The sequence below is a fragment of the Trachurus trachurus genome (genome assembly GCF_905171665.1).
Source record: "Trachurus trachurus genome assembly, chromosome: 11".
In the NCBI taxonomy this organism is placed as follows: Eukaryota; Metazoa; Chordata; class Actinopteri; order Carangiformes; family Carangidae; genus Trachurus; species Trachurus trachurus.
Window position 1 is genome coordinate 31,158,650 of NC_139904.1, and position 20,665 is coordinate 31,179,314.

The 20,665-nt window shown below is 40.5% G+C and overlaps 1 protein-coding gene across 2 annotated transcripts in view; it reads left to right on the plus strand.

Annotated features, from left to right (window-relative positions):
• Nucleotides 1-20,665, plus strand: part of trappc9 (trafficking protein particle complex subunit 9) — a 319,927-nt gene that overhangs the window by 70,957 nt on the left and 228,305 nt on the right. For both annotated transcript variants that reach the window (XM_083981671.1, XM_083981672.1), the window contains 2 exons: nucleotides 427-559; nucleotides 5,115-5,278. In XM_083981671.1, coding sequence (XP_083837797.1) covers nucleotides 427-559; nucleotides 5,115-5,278 — 297 coding nt within the window. The remainder of the gene's footprint in view (nucleotides 1-426; nucleotides 560-5,114; nucleotides 5,279-20,665) is intronic.

Sequence of the window (20,665 nt, forward strand, 5' to 3'; positions counted from 1 at the left end):
GATGAACCCAACAAACCCACAGCATCACACCTGCACCGGAAACGTTACAGTACCGGCTGACCGTTAGTTAGCATTAGCATTAGCATTAGCATGATGCCATTTCTCCACAGAGCTATCAGAATCTGGCCCCCCTGAGCTCCGCCTTACGTGACATCAACGTACTAATGCTATTGGCGCAGAGATCATTTCATGCCGACGTAGCCAACATAACCAAATGTAAATATTTATATATTTTGGACCTGTCAAAATTTATAAAACAATTATTTATACACACACAACAAAACCTGTTATAATAATACTTTTATTCTGCACCCCTTATGTTCTGTGGATGTATTATTTTTGAAAAATGAATCGTTTTGATGAAAAAGTTGCAGCTTTAAGCTCTAAGTTCACTTCATGTACTCTGATGTGTGACTCTGAACCCAGGCTACCACACGTCGGTGTTCGGCGTGACCAGCGACTGCCTGCTGGAGGGCCTGCACAGTGTGAAGACGGGCGGCTGCTTGGTGGAGGTCATCCCCTCCCTCCCCCGCCTCCAGCTCAGCACATCTCTACCACGGTCAGAAACCTCCCTGCTCTCGCATCACCTCACATCTGCTGCGTAGCACCAAAAGCTCTTTTTTATCGAACCGAACATTTAACATTATAGCACGTAACATTTGTGATAGCCGCAGTTTGACAAACCAGCGAACCGGATCATTTGACACGTTTACAGTGCAGTCCATTAGCTGGAGGGCTGATTGCTCTGTACTTACTCATACTGGATGAGACAATCATCACAAGATTAAAGTACTGACACATTCATCTCAGGGCATTTAGGTCCACATAAGATAAAAACTAACTGGGAGTATTATAGACCTTTTTAATACATGCCCTACAGATTTATAGAGCGCATTTAGTTCAACTTCAGTACACGCGTCACATCTAATATCTGGTTGCATGTTTAGCTTGAGTAAGTGACAACACATGCAGAGTGAAGTGAGATCAGGTGACTCACAGCACAGACGAGATGCCGTTTGGTCATTAGAAAATGTAATAAAGGGCAACGAGTCCTCCTCTGTTCACCCACGATTGATGCGAACATCCTCAAACACCCTTAAAGCTGAAAGTCAGCACTTTAATCTCACATCCATTGTTGCTGAAGTGCAGAGCCAAAACAATGAAAAATGTGTCATTGTCCCTCCACTCACACACACGGCAGGCAGCGCACATCGATAGTGTACTCACTTCCCTAACGAGGAAAACAAGCTAAATGGTCAGGCTATGAGATGTTTACACAGTGACTCACTGTTAAGTATCTCTCTGATTAAAACGGGCAGACTTTAAGGTGGAGTGGGCTGAATGTCACAGCTAACAGACGCTATTATTACTGTATAGTTTTGTTTTAGAATAAAAGATAGTTGATCGGTACTGAGCAGAATTTCATACAAAACAGCAGCAAATACAGACGAACGCAGCCTCCAGGCTGATCCAAGTATGAGAGGAGGGGACGGGGATCTGTACTAGACTCAAATCACCCGTCCTGGAATCTTGTACCTGGTTCTACTTCCCTGACACCACCTTGGCCAAGGTTCCAAAAATGGGTAAAGAGAAACTAAAGGGAGACGTGAAAACACTGCAGGCCACTGATTGGCTGAGAAACGGATTGTCCTGCATGGCTGAAACCCATGCCCGCCATTTTTTAACATCACAGTGGTCACAATTTTTCAGTCAGTTGAGTTCATATTGGAAAAAGACAGCCCCTTCGTCGTCTATCAAGGAGGTCGTCCATCCCATTGTCACCTCTATTGTTTGACGTCACAGAGGTCTTGTGCGGTGTTTTTGCGTGGTCACTATGACGACCATCCTATAATGGAAAACGGCCCCCAGAACAGTACCTGGTAAATTTGTCGAGGCAAAATTCCTTCATCCCCTCAGTTATTCGGCTGATGAATGCCAATTTTAATGAGTAGGTTTGTATTTTGTCTGTGATTTATACATTCCTTCCATGCTGGAATATTTGGCATATTTGCACATGTAGAGACATTACTGCTGAGAAACCACGAGTTGAACTGATTTCCTGACAACCGAGGGTTGAGGGGGGGGGGGGGGGGGGGGGGGGGGGGGGGGGCTGCCTGCTTTTCACACTTGAAAGGCAGATCAGGATCAGGTTCGAAGACCAAACTGCGTTTCTCGTAAGCCAGATTCTAAACTAACTCTCTGTCTAACAAAAGAGATAACTCTGGATTTGTAAAGATTATGAGCAGATGGAACTTTGAGATTCAGCGGATTCACCACTGAAATGAAACAGAGCCTCATTTCTTTTGAGAATCAATAAATTGCCAGTGAGAGAAAAAAAATCAGACTAATTATATATTCATACTTAATTATATATTAACATTTGTGATTTGTGATTTTAATTGGTAATTCATACCAATAATTACAGTTAGATCAACTGATTTTAAAAATGTTTATTGCACATTTAAACACTGCCCAGGGTTGTGTGCATTAAAACAACTGTAACACTCATTAGGGTTGCTGGTACTGTCCATACCACATAACCCCTGGCCAATGGCAGCCAGGGGTTTGAGCCAATCACAATGAAGGCAAAATACCCCTTAAAACTCAACTCAATAATCATCACATATTTCTTCCTCTATCAGAAACACTAACTGGGTTGAGTTGAGATTACTTTATTTATCCCATAGGGCAATTCTGTTTCTACAGTTGACCACTGCACCACATTCATTTACACAAGCATACATACAAGTGAGGAGGAAAGTAAGTAAATAAGTATGACAATAAATACATAAATAGGGCAATATACATAAAAAACACCCAGTACTTGTACTAACTACAGCTTCAAGCCAGCTCAGCATTCAACAATTGAATGGCAGAAGGCACAAAAGACCTACAGTACAGTAGAATAGGTGAATCTGTTTGCCCGTACATTCTGTAAGTGAAATGAAATTTAGAAAAACCAGGGAACATGAGAGGATAAATCATGGGTTATTACTAGGAGAAAATAGCAGGTGGAGCACCATGTTGGAGTGTTGTAAATCACTCTGACGGTGGACCTGCTGTAAATGCACTGTTCAGGTCATGCCTGTAAGTACAGCACTTGAACAGCTTTTGATGTGGAAAATCTTTTTTTATTATTGTGGAGTGCTGAATGAGCACTACAGCAGACATATGAAGCAAACAGAATGGAAATGGAGCATCACCAGTCTCTTGGTGGTCTCATTGGGTCCTCAGGCACAGTAGACCCTCTGCTTTGACCAGTCCAACAGTGCCTCACTCATTTCTTTAGATAAAAAACCAAACCCCACCCCTGACATTACAAACACCACTGTTACTGTTATTAACTTCAGTAATTTACAAGCTTAAATGCTTATTTACCATATTTTATAAAACGGTTTTACTGACTCTGTCTAAAGGAGTGACATATCCACTCTCCAGGATTTGGATAGAAAGTTTCCATCTTTGTTTTATCCACCATAACATACATACTGCACATAAATGTCAGTAACATTTCAAGGAGCTATTTTAGTGTTGGCCTGCAGTCAAGCTCAGACAGAAAGTACAGGGAGTTGGTAATGGCTGGAATTATAATTCCGCCCTCAGGCACGGTGTTTGTTGCATTTTTAAAGTAATAAATGTGCATGTATAATGAGGCATGTTGAGCACCCGCATTTGATCTTTCATAATCTTGGACATTCTCGTTTGCTCCAGTATTTGCATCGTTTTGTAAAAACAGATGGTGGCAGCTCTTAAAAAAAAAAAACAACAACTCTGCGAGCATCAGCTGCAGATGTTTATCTTTTGACAGCTGATGGAGGGACTTTACTGTGACGTGACTGAGGTTCGACCAGACATACAACGAGACACACAGCGCTGCTGTCAGGCAGCGATCACCATCCTGTCCCGTCAAGACAGAACATTCTTTCTATTTTTCCTTAAAACCTGCTCCATCACCAGCACTTCATAACTTTACCTACAGTGTGCATAACTCTCTCCCATTAGGCAGCACAGAAAACTCACAACTGGCCCCTTTAAATTACTATTAAAGGGGTAGTTCAACATTTTGGCAAATTGGCCCATTGCTATAATCCCTATGGTTTGTTACCTTTAATTGTCGGTGCAAGCTATTTTTAGAACGGCGGAGCAGAGCCGTGAGCTGCTCAGAGCTACGCTACGGAGGCTAATGGGATTTCTTGGTTTCCCTCATCAAACTCATCAAATACACAATCCAACAACTCCACAACGCTCTGGTGGACAAGTTGTGACCTGCACATTCACCACGCTATGAGATAATAACAGAACGATACCAGACAGAGTTATTTTGAGACAAATGCACTGCTTGCTGAATTTACCTCTAAAACAACTCTGTCTGGTAACGTTCTGTTATTATCTCATAGCGTGGTGAATGTGCAGGTCACAACTTGTCCTCGAGAGTGCTTTGGAGTTTTTAGATTGTGTATCTGATGAGTTTGATGAGAGAAACAAGAAATCCCATGAGCCTCCGTAGCGTAGCTCTGAGCAGCTCACGGCTCTGCTCCGCCGTTCTAAAAATAGCTTGCACCGACAATTAAAGGTAACGAACCTACTGCTAAAACGATAGGGATTATGGCAATGGGCCAATTTGCCAAAATGTTGAACTATCCCTTAAAATTCATTGTGTTGTACGTGTGGCAGTACCATGCATGTTGCACTCCCATGTATTATTACTGTAGGAATTTTATAGTGGAAACTGTGTGAAGGTGAATTTTGTTACACATATTCAAAACTTTGTATGATAAATACTTTAATTACAATCAGGATTGATCAACAGATGATTATATTATATTACAGCTAATGAGATTCCAAAAACTCATTTATTCTCCTCATTAAAATCTGAAGGTAGGCCTTTTAAACATCTGCTGCCACGTATCTGTGGTTGATTATTTTGAAATCATGATAAAAAAGTATAATAGAATTGTTTGAATCACATCAAACCACATCAGACTTTTCTTTACCAACATTAGAACGTTTGCATTATCCCCTTCAAAGCTTTAATCCTTAATACCAACAAAAGATCAGAACTTTCTTCTGTCTATTCATCACTGAACGTCTTCCTTCTTTCTAACCCTGCACAGGTCAGCTCACACGCCTCAGCCCATGTCCAAAGAAGAACTGTCCAGCAGCGTGTCTGTGGCGCTTTTCAACGGAGAGACCCAGCAGCTGACCATCACCCTGGAGAACATCGGCTCCGAGGACATCGAGACTCTGGAACTCACGTCCAAGATCGTCAGCACCAAAGGTTAGCGCCCACTGTCACTAAACAATCCTTTTCTGATTCTACTTAACTCAACTTGTGAATTATTCTCACGTCTGACCAAATAAGCAGAAGTTGAGTGAGTGCGGGATAACAAAGGGGAAAGACTTTTGTTTACCAGTGCTATTTTAGTCAGGACAGCCTTTGATGTGAGTCATGACGAACAGAGTTTGTGCTTCAGAGTCCTGCAGTCAGCGTATCTGCAGTGCCACAGAGGTCACTACCCATTGTCTTTGGTTGTACATCTTTCATGCCCCCGTGGCTTTTCACTCTGTGTTCCATCTCTTTGTACAACACCTGCTCGGGCCCTCAGCCCCCCCCCCCCCCCCCCCATCACCCTGACCGTGTCTCTGCCTCTTTGTCTCTCTGTGTGAAAAAAGCCATATATTGGATACAGAATGCACAAAGTTATGATGGTGGCACAAAGCTGTTTCCTTCCCAGACTAGAAACATTCTTTGTTCTTTTACCTCTATTTTTTTTTAAATTCTTTTTCTTTCACCTTTTTCTTCTGAAGCTAACATGTTAACCACCTAGCTCTGACCATTTGAATCTCTGACTCTCATGTTTGAGCTAAAAAGGCTCCTGTAGCTCCTGCAACTCTGCTTCAAATCTAGTATTTGCAGAGAAAGGTAAATACACATGATCCAATTTAAAAATCAAATGGCCGACGCTACAAATACCTGTGTACTTATGTCTCCATTGTAAAAATGTAACTCTGAGAAGTAAAGCTAAACGTAAACAGTCCTCACAGAAACATGACGCTGTGCCAGAGGTGTGGCGTTTGGACCCGAGTGAAAACAAACGTGTATCAATGTACAGAAAGAAGCGACAAAAAAAGTCACACACTCTAATATTTAGTTGGACCGCCTTTAGCTTTGATTACAGCATGTACTATTCGCTGTGGCATCGTTTCACTAAGCTTCTGCAGTGTCACAACATTTATTTCTGTTCAGAGTTGCATTAAGTTTACAAAGATTCTCAATGAGTTTGAGGTCTGGACTCTGTGGTCACATTGGACCACGTTTCTTCCTTTAAGATGATGGTTCCCCACTCTCCTTCCAGTTTAATAATGAGTTGGACAGTTCTTAATCCAGTTTTAGTCTCAGCAATCTCATTGAATGTTTTATTTGCTTGATGTCAATAATTTGACCCTTGTAAAACAGATTAACATCTTCTCCACGACCACAGGATGTGTCTACTGACATGGTTGTTTAAGAAATGAGACTGCATCAGATAAGTTGTTGCCAGCTGAAGCACAATAATCTATGCAGTAATTATCCAATGGGAGGCTCTTACTGTACCTGTTAGCTTAGTTAAATCCAAATGGTGACTTTTTCTTTGGTTGGGCAGTGTAATTTGATTTTAGAAATGACCACGTATTTTGGTTTTGATGTTCTGATAGTATAGTTCTTGAAATTTTAATAAATACATTATTTGATTTTGGAACAGTGCTTTTATGCTTCCTATGTTGCGCTCTATAAAAAAGCCCCTCAGTTACTTCATCCTGGCGCTGGGCCTGGCATTCGTGAATTTGAGTTGACATTAGCTTAACATTCTAACACGGTTTGTGATGATGTTAACGCCAGACAAAGTTCATGTTTGGTTTTTACAAGACGTGCCAGATCGCACGAGAGTGTGTTGCTGCTGAGACGGACAGGTCTTTAACAAAGTTAGTTTCTCAGGATATATCCATACAGCAGTGGTTCCCAACCTCTTTTGGCTCGTGACCCCATTTTGACATCACAAATTTCTGGCGACCTCGTCATCAAGATGCGCCAGCTTGGGTTATTTTTATATGCTGCATTTTATTTGAACACGATTTATATTTGAGAAATTGAAAGTATAGAATACAGTTGTTTAAGATTGTGTGGGGTGTTTTTAATCATAATTTTTAAAAGAATAATATTTAGTTAAAAATATACATTTTTATCAGTAATTTTTTTTTTAATCAATTACTAGACATTTCAGGTGACCCCATTTGAATTTCAGGCGACCCCAACGTTGAAAAACACTGCCATACAGGAATAGATGTAGATACAGTAAACATACTGTTTCTAAACGGTCTTTGTTATAACCTCATCAGTGGTTGACACTGTTGGTAAGAGTGATAAGTAAACTGCTGTTAATGCAAACACAGTTTATTTAACGATAGCAAAACTTTCAAAAGTCTCCTTTAACACAACACTAACCAGCAGGCATAATGACACTCCTTTGAATCTACATATGAAAGAACTGTGGGCCATGTTTTTATGGGATGTGTCCTGTTGTGACCAGAATGCATTGTGAGTGAGACATTTTGCAGCTGAAAATCAAGCACATGGTCTAAGGAGCAGGCTGCAAGTGTATTTAGGACGTGTTTAAATCAACTGTTGTTAGTTTAATGGTGGAAAACATGGACACAGTTCTTGGAGTATGGTTCAGTGGGTCGTACCATCGTCCCAATTGTGCATTCACTTTCTGCTAGCAATCTGCCGACAGCGCCACACTTCATTTAAAGTTCTAGATACATGTGATGGCCATTTGCTATTTAGACGATTTGTGTGCAGTTCCCAGCTTTAATCCTGTTTCCACATATTAATTGACCATCTGTTGATATTTGGCAAATTCATGTTAAAAAGTTATTAATTAGGCAAAATCCATGTATTTTCTCTTCCTGTAAAACTATTTGAAGCTTTTGAGTCATCCTACTCTTGCATTCAATTAAAAATGTTTTCTCTAATTTTTTCATCCCTCTTCCAAACTATAAATCCATGTTGTTGACCTCTTATTCTCAGAACACAGCTAACTTTGCACACTGTATCCTCTGTTTAGAAAAGTCAGCTATTATTAATCACGTCCCACAGTGGTTGTCTCTGCAGAGCTTCAATCACACAGTGATGAGCAGAGGAGCGGCGGCGGTATATATTGAATTGATCTGACATTTCCAATGTGGCCTCAGGGCTCTGTGTTTAATTGACGACAGACCACAATAACGCATCCTCTGTCCAGGGGTTAATGCTCATAGATCTTGTCGTACCAGGCAGCTTCTGTCGTTGTCGCTTTTCATGCTTTTCTCCCGCGAGCACGTGGAGGGCTGTGCAGAGGAAGGAGAAAAAGACCTCATGTGACCAGGACTGATGCAGGTTTTATGGCTCAGTGGCAGCGTGGTGGCAGTTTTGTTTTTTTAAAACAATATTTTTTACTGAAATTTCAAATGCATTTCAAATTCAACATTGAATGTACAAACATTTTCACCCATATCCCCTCGAACAGACAAAAAAATAGAAATAAAAAAGCGAATGATTAGTGACATCAGACATCAGACTAATGGAGTTAAATAAATACATAAATAAATAAATAAGAATAAAATGAGACAAAAATAAATAAATAAAATACAATTTGACCTTCCCTGAATAAATAAAGGAGAAATGAAATGAAATTAATTAAATTAAATAAAATAAAAATTTAATTAAATTAAATTAAAGCAGAAGTAAGCGATCCGGTCGTTTTGGCTAATGCTGCGTTCCAGGCAGGCTTTTGAAACCGTAAATGACAGCTTCAAGTCACGACTTACGACTTTGTAGCGTTCCAGGCAACCCACTCGTGTTTTTCCGACCTGTTTTACCTGTGAAAGTCACTATAACGGCCACTCGTAACTTCCGACCCGTGAAGTCGTACCAGATCGAACTGGTATGACTTCACACGTCGGAAAAACACGAGTTACGAGTTTCCTTGAACGCACCATAACAGTCCTCGTCCCTACGTCACCACATTCACGCGCATCCCTTGGCTGCACACACAGCCCTGCATGCCGTTCTCTCTCCTCATTGGATAAAAACTGTAGGATACGATAAATGTTTTCTCTTCGGCTCAGAGCAGAGCAGAGTGACTGACAGACCCGTGTTTCGGTCCAAACACTCTATATAAGTGATTGCTGTCGGAAGATATAACTATTTAAGACTTATATTAACACAAATATATCACTTACTTCTGCTTTAAATAAAATAAAATAAGAGGCAAGATCATTTTATAACCTGTTATTCAGACAGTGTTATCTGTTTCATTGGTCAGGAATGACATAAATGATTCCCAAATACAAGCAAACTCCTCCTGTTTACCTTTAACAATGTATGTCAATCTCTCCAGTCCAAGACAAGTTATCAACTCCTTCTTCCATATTCCCAGTGATGGTGGTTCTACATTTTTCCAACAAAGTACAATCACTCTCCTTGCATGGAGAAGTCCAAAGTCAATCATTTTCGATTGCTTCTTTGTTCTGATGAAGTCCTTGGGGTATATTCCAAGTATACAGATTGTTGACGTCAAAGGAATGTTACACTTAACCATCCGTGATAAACATTTAACTACATTCTCCCAAAATACCAAAATTTTAGAGCATTCCCATAGGCAGTGAATCAGAGTCCCCTTTTCAGTCAGACATTTAACACAAACATCAGGGATGTTAGGGGAGATATGGTGAGGTTTTGCAGGGGTTAGCGTGGTGGCAGAGTGACTGTGTCTCTGTGAACTGGGAGCTCCTGTGCAGAAGCCCAGTCAGGCTCTAGCTCTGAGGTGGGTAAGAATTGGCCTGTCATTGGTAAATAGTACAGGAGACTAATTAAAATAGTCGAGGGTTTGAAGACAGTGGTCCAGCTTCCTCCTGGCTGGCCTCCAGGGTGTAATGTAGTCTCTGCAGTTAACAAGAGCCCTCTTTTGAATTGGAGCTGTTGTTGAAGTTGTTGGAAATGATTTAAGCTTCAAATATAGTTCTGCTTCTTAGGGAATGTTTTCCATTTTATCATCGCACAAACGAGCCATGAAAGCTGACTTCTCTGGACCCGAGTTAGAAAAACACCATCTGCACTGAAAAACTGTCGGCAAACACTTTAAACCGAAATACCTGAACCGGGGCCGCTTATTTAATTACATACAAGCGAGCGGGAAGCCATTCAATCAGACTCATTGTTGGGAAAAAATCAAAAAGAAAAGATGTTTATTCGAAGCTTCAAATCAGCGGCTGTGAGATTTAATGAATGTGGCTAAAATGTTAATACAGTAATGACTGTTAAAACCACGAACAAATGAACAAAACTATCCAAAGCTTTTGCTGCTCAAGGTTCACAATGGCTGCAAGGTTATAGTCAAGGGAAAGATTACAATATCAAACTTATGAAAGGTGGAAAATGACCAAGAACCCATCCAGCAAAAAAGCTTCTTTTCTTCATCCTTTTATTATTGGTATATTCAGTCAATGACTCATCATCATCATCTTCAAGAACCTTGTTTTCAAGTTTCTTGTCTTTATCTTTCTGTACTTCATCTAAACCCATTGATCCCTACTACTTTCACTTCTTTATTTTCTTTGCTTCTTCTCTCCTTTTCCTCTATATGCTCAGCCAGTTGCACTTGTTCTGACTTGTTCTTCATGTACCATGTTCTAGCCCATTTAGCTCATGATGTGACTATATTTAGCCCCCGCAGTTGAAGACAAAGAGGGAGTTGGAGGAAAGATGATTGTCTAGCTTTTGTTAATTGATTCATCTTTCACATGTGCCTTCCTTTGGCGTCTCCATTGCTTACCATGTGACCTTGGACTTCAGTATGAGAATTGACCAAAGGAAATGTTCCTGTGTGTCTCAATCCACTATGACATCAACACTGGTATTCAGATACATTGGCAGCTGGTTTTGCTGGTTTTCTTGTTACCTCTACTGATAAGGATGGTACAACAAGACGACCAGGCTAAAAGCTAGAGTAGTTGGCTAGTTAAGAATTTCAAAGCTAATATCAACAAACCCAAATTATCATGTACATATTTTTTTTATCAACTCTCTCCAATAGGGTTTGAGTGCTAAAAATATATGCTTTCTTTGGAAACTTTTAATCTGAGGGATGCAACTCTGTCTGGTAACGTTCCGTTACTATCTCATAGTGTGGTGAATGTGCAGGTCACAACTTGTCCACCAGAGCCTTTTGGAGTTGTTGGATTGTGTATTTGAAACCAAGAAATCCCATTAGCCTCCGTAGCGTAGCTCTGAGCAGCTCACGGCTCTGCTCCGCCGTTCTAAAAATAGCTTGCACCCACAATTAAAGGTAACGAACCTACTGCTATGAATATACTGTAGGGATTATGGCAATGGGCCAAATGTTGAACTATCCCTTTAAGTAGTCCTCTTGTCTAGGCAATAAGCTTGACATGAAAATAATCTTCTGAGGCAATGACTCAAAAAGGTTTACTTGAAAAGCCAAAAAGTTACAAGATTCACTCTTGGCTCAACTACCCGCATCGCTCAAAAAACTGTCTTGCTGCTTGGGCTGATAACCTGGTCTGAGAGCTAAGTGGCTGTGATGTCACCAGTAGCGTGATTTAAGCAGCATTTCAACATTTTTTTTTAAAGGAAAACTACTAAACCATTACAGTATTAGCAATATCATTATCCCTCTTACATCTATATTTCTTAACACTAATATCTTTTATCAGTATTGATTAATTACCAGTCCTATCCTTACCTTGTAACTTTATTGGATTATTGTATGTTCAAACTGAAATAATTTAATGTTAAGCATGAATCTGTCACAGAATGCATGAATACATGGAATGCAGTGGTACCAATATCGTATTGGATAAGTTTGTATTTTTCCATACAGTCACAATAAGTGATTTTTTTTATCCCTCTACTCGTCCTTATTGTCGTCCTTGAGGAAACGCCGGAGCAGGATCTTGTTGTCAGTTCTCCACCTATCTCTACCTTTGCAGTCAGGACCGTTCTGGCTATTTTGGATCTCAGAAAACGACTTAAACACACATAGAAGCTGGTCTTGGTACAGTAGGTCCATTTAGCTTCATCATTATCAGGTAACACATGCAAATAGGATTCAGCAGCGATGATTATTAAGCGCATTAAAGCATGTTGATTTTTCCAACCACTGCACTCATGTACTCCTGTGGTCCTTCCACTCCCATACCTCTGTGAACACCCCACGGCTTGCAGAGTACGCCGTGAGATTGTTTACTGAGTCTGCTGTTCCCCTGCTGGAGCTCAGCCTGCCAGCTGCTGTCAATCAAAGCTAGACCCTGACCCGCCCCCTCCTGCAGCTCAGAGTGAAGGGAGCATGGATTCTGATGCTTCTCCAAAATAACACACCGGATGCATCATGTGTGCGTTGCAGCCACACAACGTGTTGAGGCAGCCAATTTGGGGTTTAGAATTTTGTACAAAAAACACTTTGACATGTTCACCTTGCCTTTTCATTTGTTGACAACCTGTTCTACCACCTGATTTAAAAAAAAGAATAAAAAACTGATGGTAAAGTGCAAACATTGATTTCCTAATGTTTACAGCTGAAAAAAGTTTTGGAAATAATGTTTTTATGCTGCTGTGAAGGCCACTGTGAGTGTGTGTGTGAAGGAAGGATGAGGGATCTCTTTTCTTCATGTCAAGTCTTAAAGGGATAGTTCACCCAAAACTCAAATTTCACTCATTATCTACTCATCCTCATGTCAACTAAAAAGCTGTGAGAATTTTCAGTCCTCCGTTCCTTCTCTGAGTTACGGGGGGGTCCGCGCAGCAGTATTTGTCCATATAATGGTTGTCAATGGATACCAACTTTCTTCGTTCAAAAAGACACACCAAAAAACATCCAAATACCTCCATGCTGCTCGTCTGTAATGTCCCTCTTGTATTGAAGCCCCAACATGAGAAATTGTTCCGAAAAAAATTAAATAAGTCTATATTTTAAGCTTGTTTGTAGCGGAAGCTCCCAGTGTCTCGGGTCACTGCTCTTCCTGTGTGACCGGCGGAATAATTTCTCATGTCGGGGCTTCAATACAAGAGGGACATTACAGACGAGCACTATGGAGATATTTGGATGTTTTTTGGTGTGTCTTTTTGGACGAAGAAAGTTGGTATCCATTGACAACCATTATATGGACAAATACTTCTGCGCGGACCCCCCCGTAACTCAGAGAAGACACGGAGGACTCTGAAAATTCTCACAGCTCTTAGTCGACATGAGGGTGAGTAGAAAATTAGTGAAATTTGAATTTTGGGTGAACTATCCCGTTAAGTCTACCAGCTTGTCTGTTTATCAGTCCAGTCTGTTTCAGGATTCTGGTTTTACTCAGGACAACTCCTCCAATAATAGTACAAAGACTAATAGAACCTCATCTGCAGCCCTGAATGAAGTAGTTGGTTATAATTTCACCGCTCCTTGTTTAACACAGTATGGAAACCATGTTTACAGCAGAGCCTCATCTTGTTTTATGCGGATGCACCGTGACCCCTGGATCGCTGCGAGTAGATGAGCCGCATCTGAAAAACACAAAACAAAAACACATTTGCAGGATATAGTTCCCACTTTGTTCTGTGGGCTGATAATTGGAGTACCTCTGTCTTCTGCTGCACCACAGCCACGCTGCAGCTGCTGTGTTTCTTCTCCCCCTGGTAGACTTCACAAATAGGTTTTCAACAGTGCTAAAGGTGTTAAAGTTTCCAGCACTGAATCACAAGGTTTTCCACTGCCCCCCCCTGTTAATTGATGGAGTCTTTGTAAACACTCTCAAGTGTCGGAAAATGACAGTTTGGCTGAAGCACCACATTTGCTCAGAGGGAAGAAAAGCCTGGTGGGCTGCAGGAGACAACGTGACCTGCTAATTGCATTGCAGTGCAATTGATCATCCACTTCTTTTCTCTGTGAAACTTCATCTCCTTTGTTGCTGTTGTTTCCCGAAAACCGCCGCGCCTCCAACGGAAAGGGTTTAAATAAAATCAGCCCTTGAAGAAAGTACCACTTTTTAATGAATATGTATTTTTAATCCAGCCAATCTGATTTTTACTGGTTTTTCAGCAGCTCATTCCACTAACGGCGAGAAATCATCCACTTAAACCTTTTATATTTGATGAAAGAATACATCTTCACTCTAAATCAGTGCAGCTTGAAGAAAATGAACTTCAATTATCCCCTTTTTCCTTTCATTTGCACAGCATTCTCAAGATGGTGAGAGATACCCAAACTTTTATTTACCAGTAGTATGATTTCAAATGTTATCAGTGACTTCTCACTTCATTTGGTCAAAGATTAGAGAAACTCTGATTTCTGTGAATGGAAAAGACAGTAAAGATTGTCACTCCACAGTAATAACTTTGATGAGATGGTTGTGGAGACAAAATGGTGAACAATGTTTTATCATTGAATTGAATTGACATGTCACCTTATCTTTATCTTCACCTCATCATGTTGCTCTAGAAAACCAGGATTTCTCTAGATCTGAAGTTTAAGTTCAACTAGAAAAAGAAAAACATCTCCTGCAGAGAATGCATGTGAATGCTGAAAGCTGCTAAATGCAATTGCTGAAGCAATGCTGAATGAGCTGAAGAAATTGTTGAAACAATGCTGAATTAGCTGAAAAATATGCTGAAGCAATGTTGCAAAAGGCTGAGGCTAAAAGCCGAAACATATAACTCGTAGGCCAAGTTGAGATCCTGCATGTTTTAAATGCAACAGTTGAAGAGTTGAAATCTGCAGCCTGAAAGTAAAGAAAACTGTTGAACCAATGCTAACATGGCTGAAGCAACAAGTGAGAATAGATTAAAAGTTGTAAGAAGGAGGCTGAATGACATGACATGATGGAAAATTTCCTGAATTGTTTTAGATAAGTGTATTGGTTTAGATAAGAGGTAAATGCAGAGACTGCTTGCCGAAAAACTACCCCAGACAGGAACGCGCATCAGCGGTTTTGCATGAATTTACCTCTAAAACAACTCTGTTATTATCTCATAGCGTGGTGAATGTGCAGGTCACAACTTGTCCACCAGAGCGTTGTGGAGTTGTTGGATTGTGTATTTGATGAGTTTGATGAGGGAAACCAAGAAATCCCATTAGCCTCCGTAGCGTAGCTCTGAGCAGCTCACGGCTCTGCTCCACTGTTCTAAAAATAGCTTGCACCAACAATTAAAGGTAACAAACCTACTGCTAAAACGATAGGGATTATGGCAATGGGTCAATTTGCCAAAATGTTGAACTATCCCTTTGAATGCAACTGAACCACTGTTTGCCCCGCCCCACGCCTTCTACTGGTATGACGCAGGGGTGGTATTATGCAAATTCGAAAACTATAGTTACATCATTGGAAGTGAACAGCTCGTAAAACCACATTCATTTCAACTTAGAGAGCCTGAACATTCCAATTTTTTTTTTTTTTTTTTTTGGTCAATTCTCACATTTTGGGGCCGGAAGGCAAGACAAACACTCAAATATATGTTAAAGAGCCTTCAAAAAGTGATATTTCCATAATATGTCCCCTTTAAGTGTGGATTCAGTTTATCACTGGTCAGTTTGTGCTGGACTGTTACATTAAGAGTACTTCTGGTATTCATCTGCACTATAAATGTATGTAAATCAGCCTAAATAGAAAGATTATCCAATATTATATATTTGTTCATAACAGCATGTAACTGAGAAGGCTCCCCCAGGCTCTGTTGTTGTGAACAGTATACAGTATTTTATTCTTACTGAGCTGAATTGAGTATGCATGGGGTGTGCTTCAGTCTCTTATAAAAACCAATTCAGGCCTGAGAGCAGCAGCATTCCTGTAGGCATGATGAGCACACCTGACCCCTGTCCAGTCTGTGACACATTTCATCTGGAGGCTTCAGCCCATCTCCTTTCTTTCCAACAATTGTGAACAACACACTCATGACTCCACGCTGCACACCGAACAGTAAACCGTGCTGCTGTGCCTGGCGATCACTAAGCAGGAGATCATTGACGTGGCTTAGCGACGGAGGCTGTAGCGTCACCACGACGACGCCGAGACCTCCTCCGCCCTGCGCCTCCTTAGCCGTGACCCGGTCGTGGCTTTTAGACGGGCCACGGCCGAGAGGGGCCGACCTGAAGCCCTCTCTGCATTCAGTGTGGGAACGGGATGAATAAAAGATGAAGAGTCACAATAGGAGGACATCTGTGGCGAAACAAACAAAACATTACTCTTTCTGCCACGGCGCAGCCATCTTGACATATGAGATAGGAGCTCACTTTCTCAAAAGTCAACATTTATTCACAGGGAACTTTAGAGATAACAAGAAATAAACTCTTTAACACAATAGTAATCTATCGGATCACCTTTGAATAAGAGTAAACATAAAGTTAGCTGCCTTTTGAATAACTGGCCATCATCACTGCTACCTTATTGTTTTTAGTGGAGCTAAACATCAGCGTGGCTCAGTTGTCCACTGAAACACTTTCATTTATTTGTTTATTTGTTTATTAAGATCCCCATTAGCTGCAGCAAAGCCACAGCTATTCTTCCTGGGGTCCAACAGTATCAAATATACAGTTGAAAACACAAAACATAAACATTATAAAAATTTAAAACAAAAAAAAAAAACAAGTGAGCGATAAGCTTAACCTAACAAAACAAAAACAGAATAAGTGTTTACATTTCTTAACTGTGCTTCATTCATTCTTCGTTATATTAATTGTTCACATACTAATCCTATTACCCACATTTCTACATATCATATATGTATACATCATTACACATCACACATCATACTTGTATATACATTCATTCTACAGTCCGTTTTATAAATTATAATAACACATATATCCATCGAAATATACTCCATATATAAATATACCATGTTGTCTTACTTTGATAAATGCTGTTTTATTAATATTTTGAATTTCTTTGTGTTCGTGGTGAGTTTGATATTTTTCGGCAGTGAATTCCATTCTTTCATACCTCTATACAAAACCGTACGCTTGATGGCGTTAGATCTTGCTTTAGGTAATGTAAAGTTTCCTACAGCTGCATGTCTGGTGATATATTTATGACTCTCTGCACTAAAAGCGAGGTTTTTAAACAAGATAACAGGTGTTTTTAGGACAGATATATTTCTAATAACAACAAACAGTGAGTACAATAGTCTGTCTTTGACCAGTAACCAGTTAAGTTTCTTGTGCATAGAAATTATCCTTGTCCTGTAGTCACACTTCAGTATTGTGCGGGCAGCTCTATTCTGTATACATTGTAGTTTATTTAACATGTCTCCAGTGGCATTTGACCAAACTGCTGGGCAATAGTCGAGATGTGATAATATTATCGATTGGATTGCTGTTTTCAAGATGTTTATATTTATAAAAGTTGCATGTCTTCTTAGAATTGATATACCTCTACCCATCTTTGCAATCATATTATTAATGTGTTTTTTCCATGATAATTTGTTGTCAACTGTCACTCCCAGCAATTTGGTCTCATGTACCTGGTCTATAGTGGTATCTTTGATTTTAATATTTAATACAGGATTTCTATCAATATTATGATTTGAGCCTACAATCATGCACTTGGTTTTAGATATGTTCAGGACCAGCTTGTTTTCTTTAACCCATTCAGCCACACTTTCTAGTTCCTTATTCATAATAGTTTCTAATACATTATTAGTAGATGCTGATGTATATGGTTGCGTCATCCGCATACATAACTGTGTTAGCTTTCTCTAATACATACGGTAAATCATTTGTGAAAATACTGAATAATAAAGGACCAAGGCAGCTCCCTTGAGGTACTCCACATGTCGTGGTTTTGGTTTCTGAGTAGCTGCCGTTAAAAAATACTGTTTGTGTCCTGTTTGATAGATAGCTATAAAACCAATTAAGTGCAGATTGCTCAAAGCCATAGCAGGACAGTTTTGTTAGTAGTAAGTGATGATCAATTACATCAAAAGCAGCTGAGAAATCCAGAAATACAACACCAACCATATTTTTGTTATCAATTGCTCTAAGCCAATCATCAGACATGCTAGTCAGCGCCGTTGCCGTGGAGTGAGCCCTTCTGTAAGCATGTTGAGAGTTACAGATAATGTTATTCGCAGATAAATAGTTATTAATTTGTTCAAATACAATCGTTTCCATTATTTTTCCTAATACTGGTAATAAACTTATAGGACGGCTATTTGAGCTGGAAAAGGGCATTCTCTTGTTTTTTGGCAGTGAGATTATTTTCGCCTGCTTCCATGCTTGTGGACATGTACCACACATAAAACTTAAAGGGATAGTTCAACATTTTGGCAAATTGGCCCATTGCCATAATCCCTATAGTCATAGCAGTAGGTTCGTTACCTTTAATTGTCGGTGTAAGCTATTTTTAGAACGGAGGAGCGGAGCGGCAGGCTGTTCAGAGCTACACTATGGAGGCTAATGGAATTTCTTGGTTTCCCTCATCAAACTCATCAAATACAAAATCCCAAAACTCCAAAACGCTTTCGTGGACAAGTTGTGACCTGCACAATCACCACGCTATGAGATAATAATGGAACGTTACGAAACGGAGCCGTTTTCGAGGTAAATACAGAGTCTGCTTGATGAAAAACTGTCCCTGAACGCAACGCGCATCAGCGGTTTTGCATGAATTTACCTCTAAAACAACTCTGTCTCGTAACGTTCCATTATTATCTCATAGCGTGGTGATTGTGCAGCTCACAACTTGTCCACGAAAGCGTTTTGGAGTTTTGGGATTTTGTATTTGATGAGTTTGATGAGGGAAACCAAGAAATTCCATTAGCCTCCATAGTGTAGCTCTGAACAGCCTGCCGCTCCGCTCCTCCGTTCTAAGAATAGCTTACACCGACAAATAAAGGTAACGAACCTACTGCTATGACTATAGGGGTTATGGCAATGGGCCAATTTGCCAAAATGTTGAACTATCCCTTTAAATTAATTATATGGGTTAATGCAGGAGCTCCGTCGCTACGCCGTGTCATTCACCTTCCTGTCAAATGTCTCAAAAAGACAAAACACCTTTGACTGTTGTATTGGGAAAATACACATTCTTGACCCTTTTCCTTATATGATGTATTCAAGGTTTTAAAACTATGTGGGTTCAGCATTCTTTAACCCCTGTGGTTGATTTTGTTAGACCACGTATAGAGTAGTTATGGAAGTGATGTATATCACAGCTGTTGAACATTGTTGTGTGTGTGTGTGTGTGTGTGTGTGTGGTTCTTGTCTGAATGTCATTGGGGCTTTCTGTTCTGGTAACCACAGAGGTTGCTGTTCAGGAACCTCCACTTGCAAGTGTGTTAAAGGGATACTTCACCCAAAATCGACAATTCATCAATTTTCTACTCACCATCATGCCAAGGAAGGGTTTGGAGAACTTTCTGAGTTATCAAAACTCTTTAGGAGTTCCAGGGGAGGTCTGACTGGTTACGGGTTTTCTTATAATGGCGGCGGATAGAGCTCACTTTTGAATTGTCCAAAACACACACTATGAAACATCCAGATACCTCCATACTGCTGGTCTGTACTGACCCAAGTGTCCTGAGTTTGTCGTTGTAAATCATTGGATGTATGATGTAAGAAGAACATCTCGCAGCAAATCTCACGCATGCGCACAACCATCAACAGCCACTGGAAGTTACTGCTACAACAAGGTTAAAAACAGAGATCAAATTAAATTTTTCCGAACAACTTTTTCCTGTCGCGGCTTCAGGACGTTTTTGAAATTCTCACAACAAGTGTGCAAACCCCAAACAAAGGACCAGAGGAGGATTGATGCTGCTTCATGACTGTCTCTGTGTCTCTGGTTGTTTATCTGTAATGTGAGGGTTGTTTGACAAGAAGGCATTTGTGTCTTTACATCAGAAACCTCCCAGCAGCTCAGCGCCTCTTCACTGTGGACCAGAGTGGAGCATCAGATCTGTTTATAAGTCTGTCCTCGTATTAGAAAATATACACTAAGTCCTCTTAGCGCCTTAATCTGTTTTAATACAGATGTAGAGCAGGCCAAACCCTTGTGTTATCACTCACCTCTGGTATTACATAAGCATTGTGAAGCCTGGATGCATCATCAGCCAACGTTAACCCTCCTGTTGTCCTCCTGGGTCAAGGAAGGAAGGACGAAGGGAAAGAAGGAAGGAAAGAAGGAAGGACAAAGGGAAAGATGGGAGGAAAGAAGGAAGGGAAGGAAGGAAGGAAGGAGGGAAGGAAGGGAAAAGAAGGAAGGGGAAGAAAGGAAAGAAAGAGGGAGGGAACAGATGAGGTCAATTGGGTCAAGAAGGAAGAAGTAAGGACGAAGGGAATGAAGGACTGAAGGAAGGAAAAGGGAAGAGAAAAGGGAGGGAAGGAAAGAAAGATGGAGGGAGGGAACAGATTAGGTCAAGGAAGGAAGCAGAAGCGTGGATGAAGGGAAATAAGGGAGGAAGGATTGTGGAAAGAAGGAAGGGAAAAGGAAGGAAATAAAAATGGGGGGAGGGAAGAGATCAGGTCAATTGGGTCAAAAAGGAAGGAAGAAGTGAGGACGAAGGGAATGAAGGAAGGAAATAAAGATGGAGGGAGGAAACGATTAGGTCAATGAAGGAAGCAGAAGGATGGACGAAGGGAAAGAAGGGAGG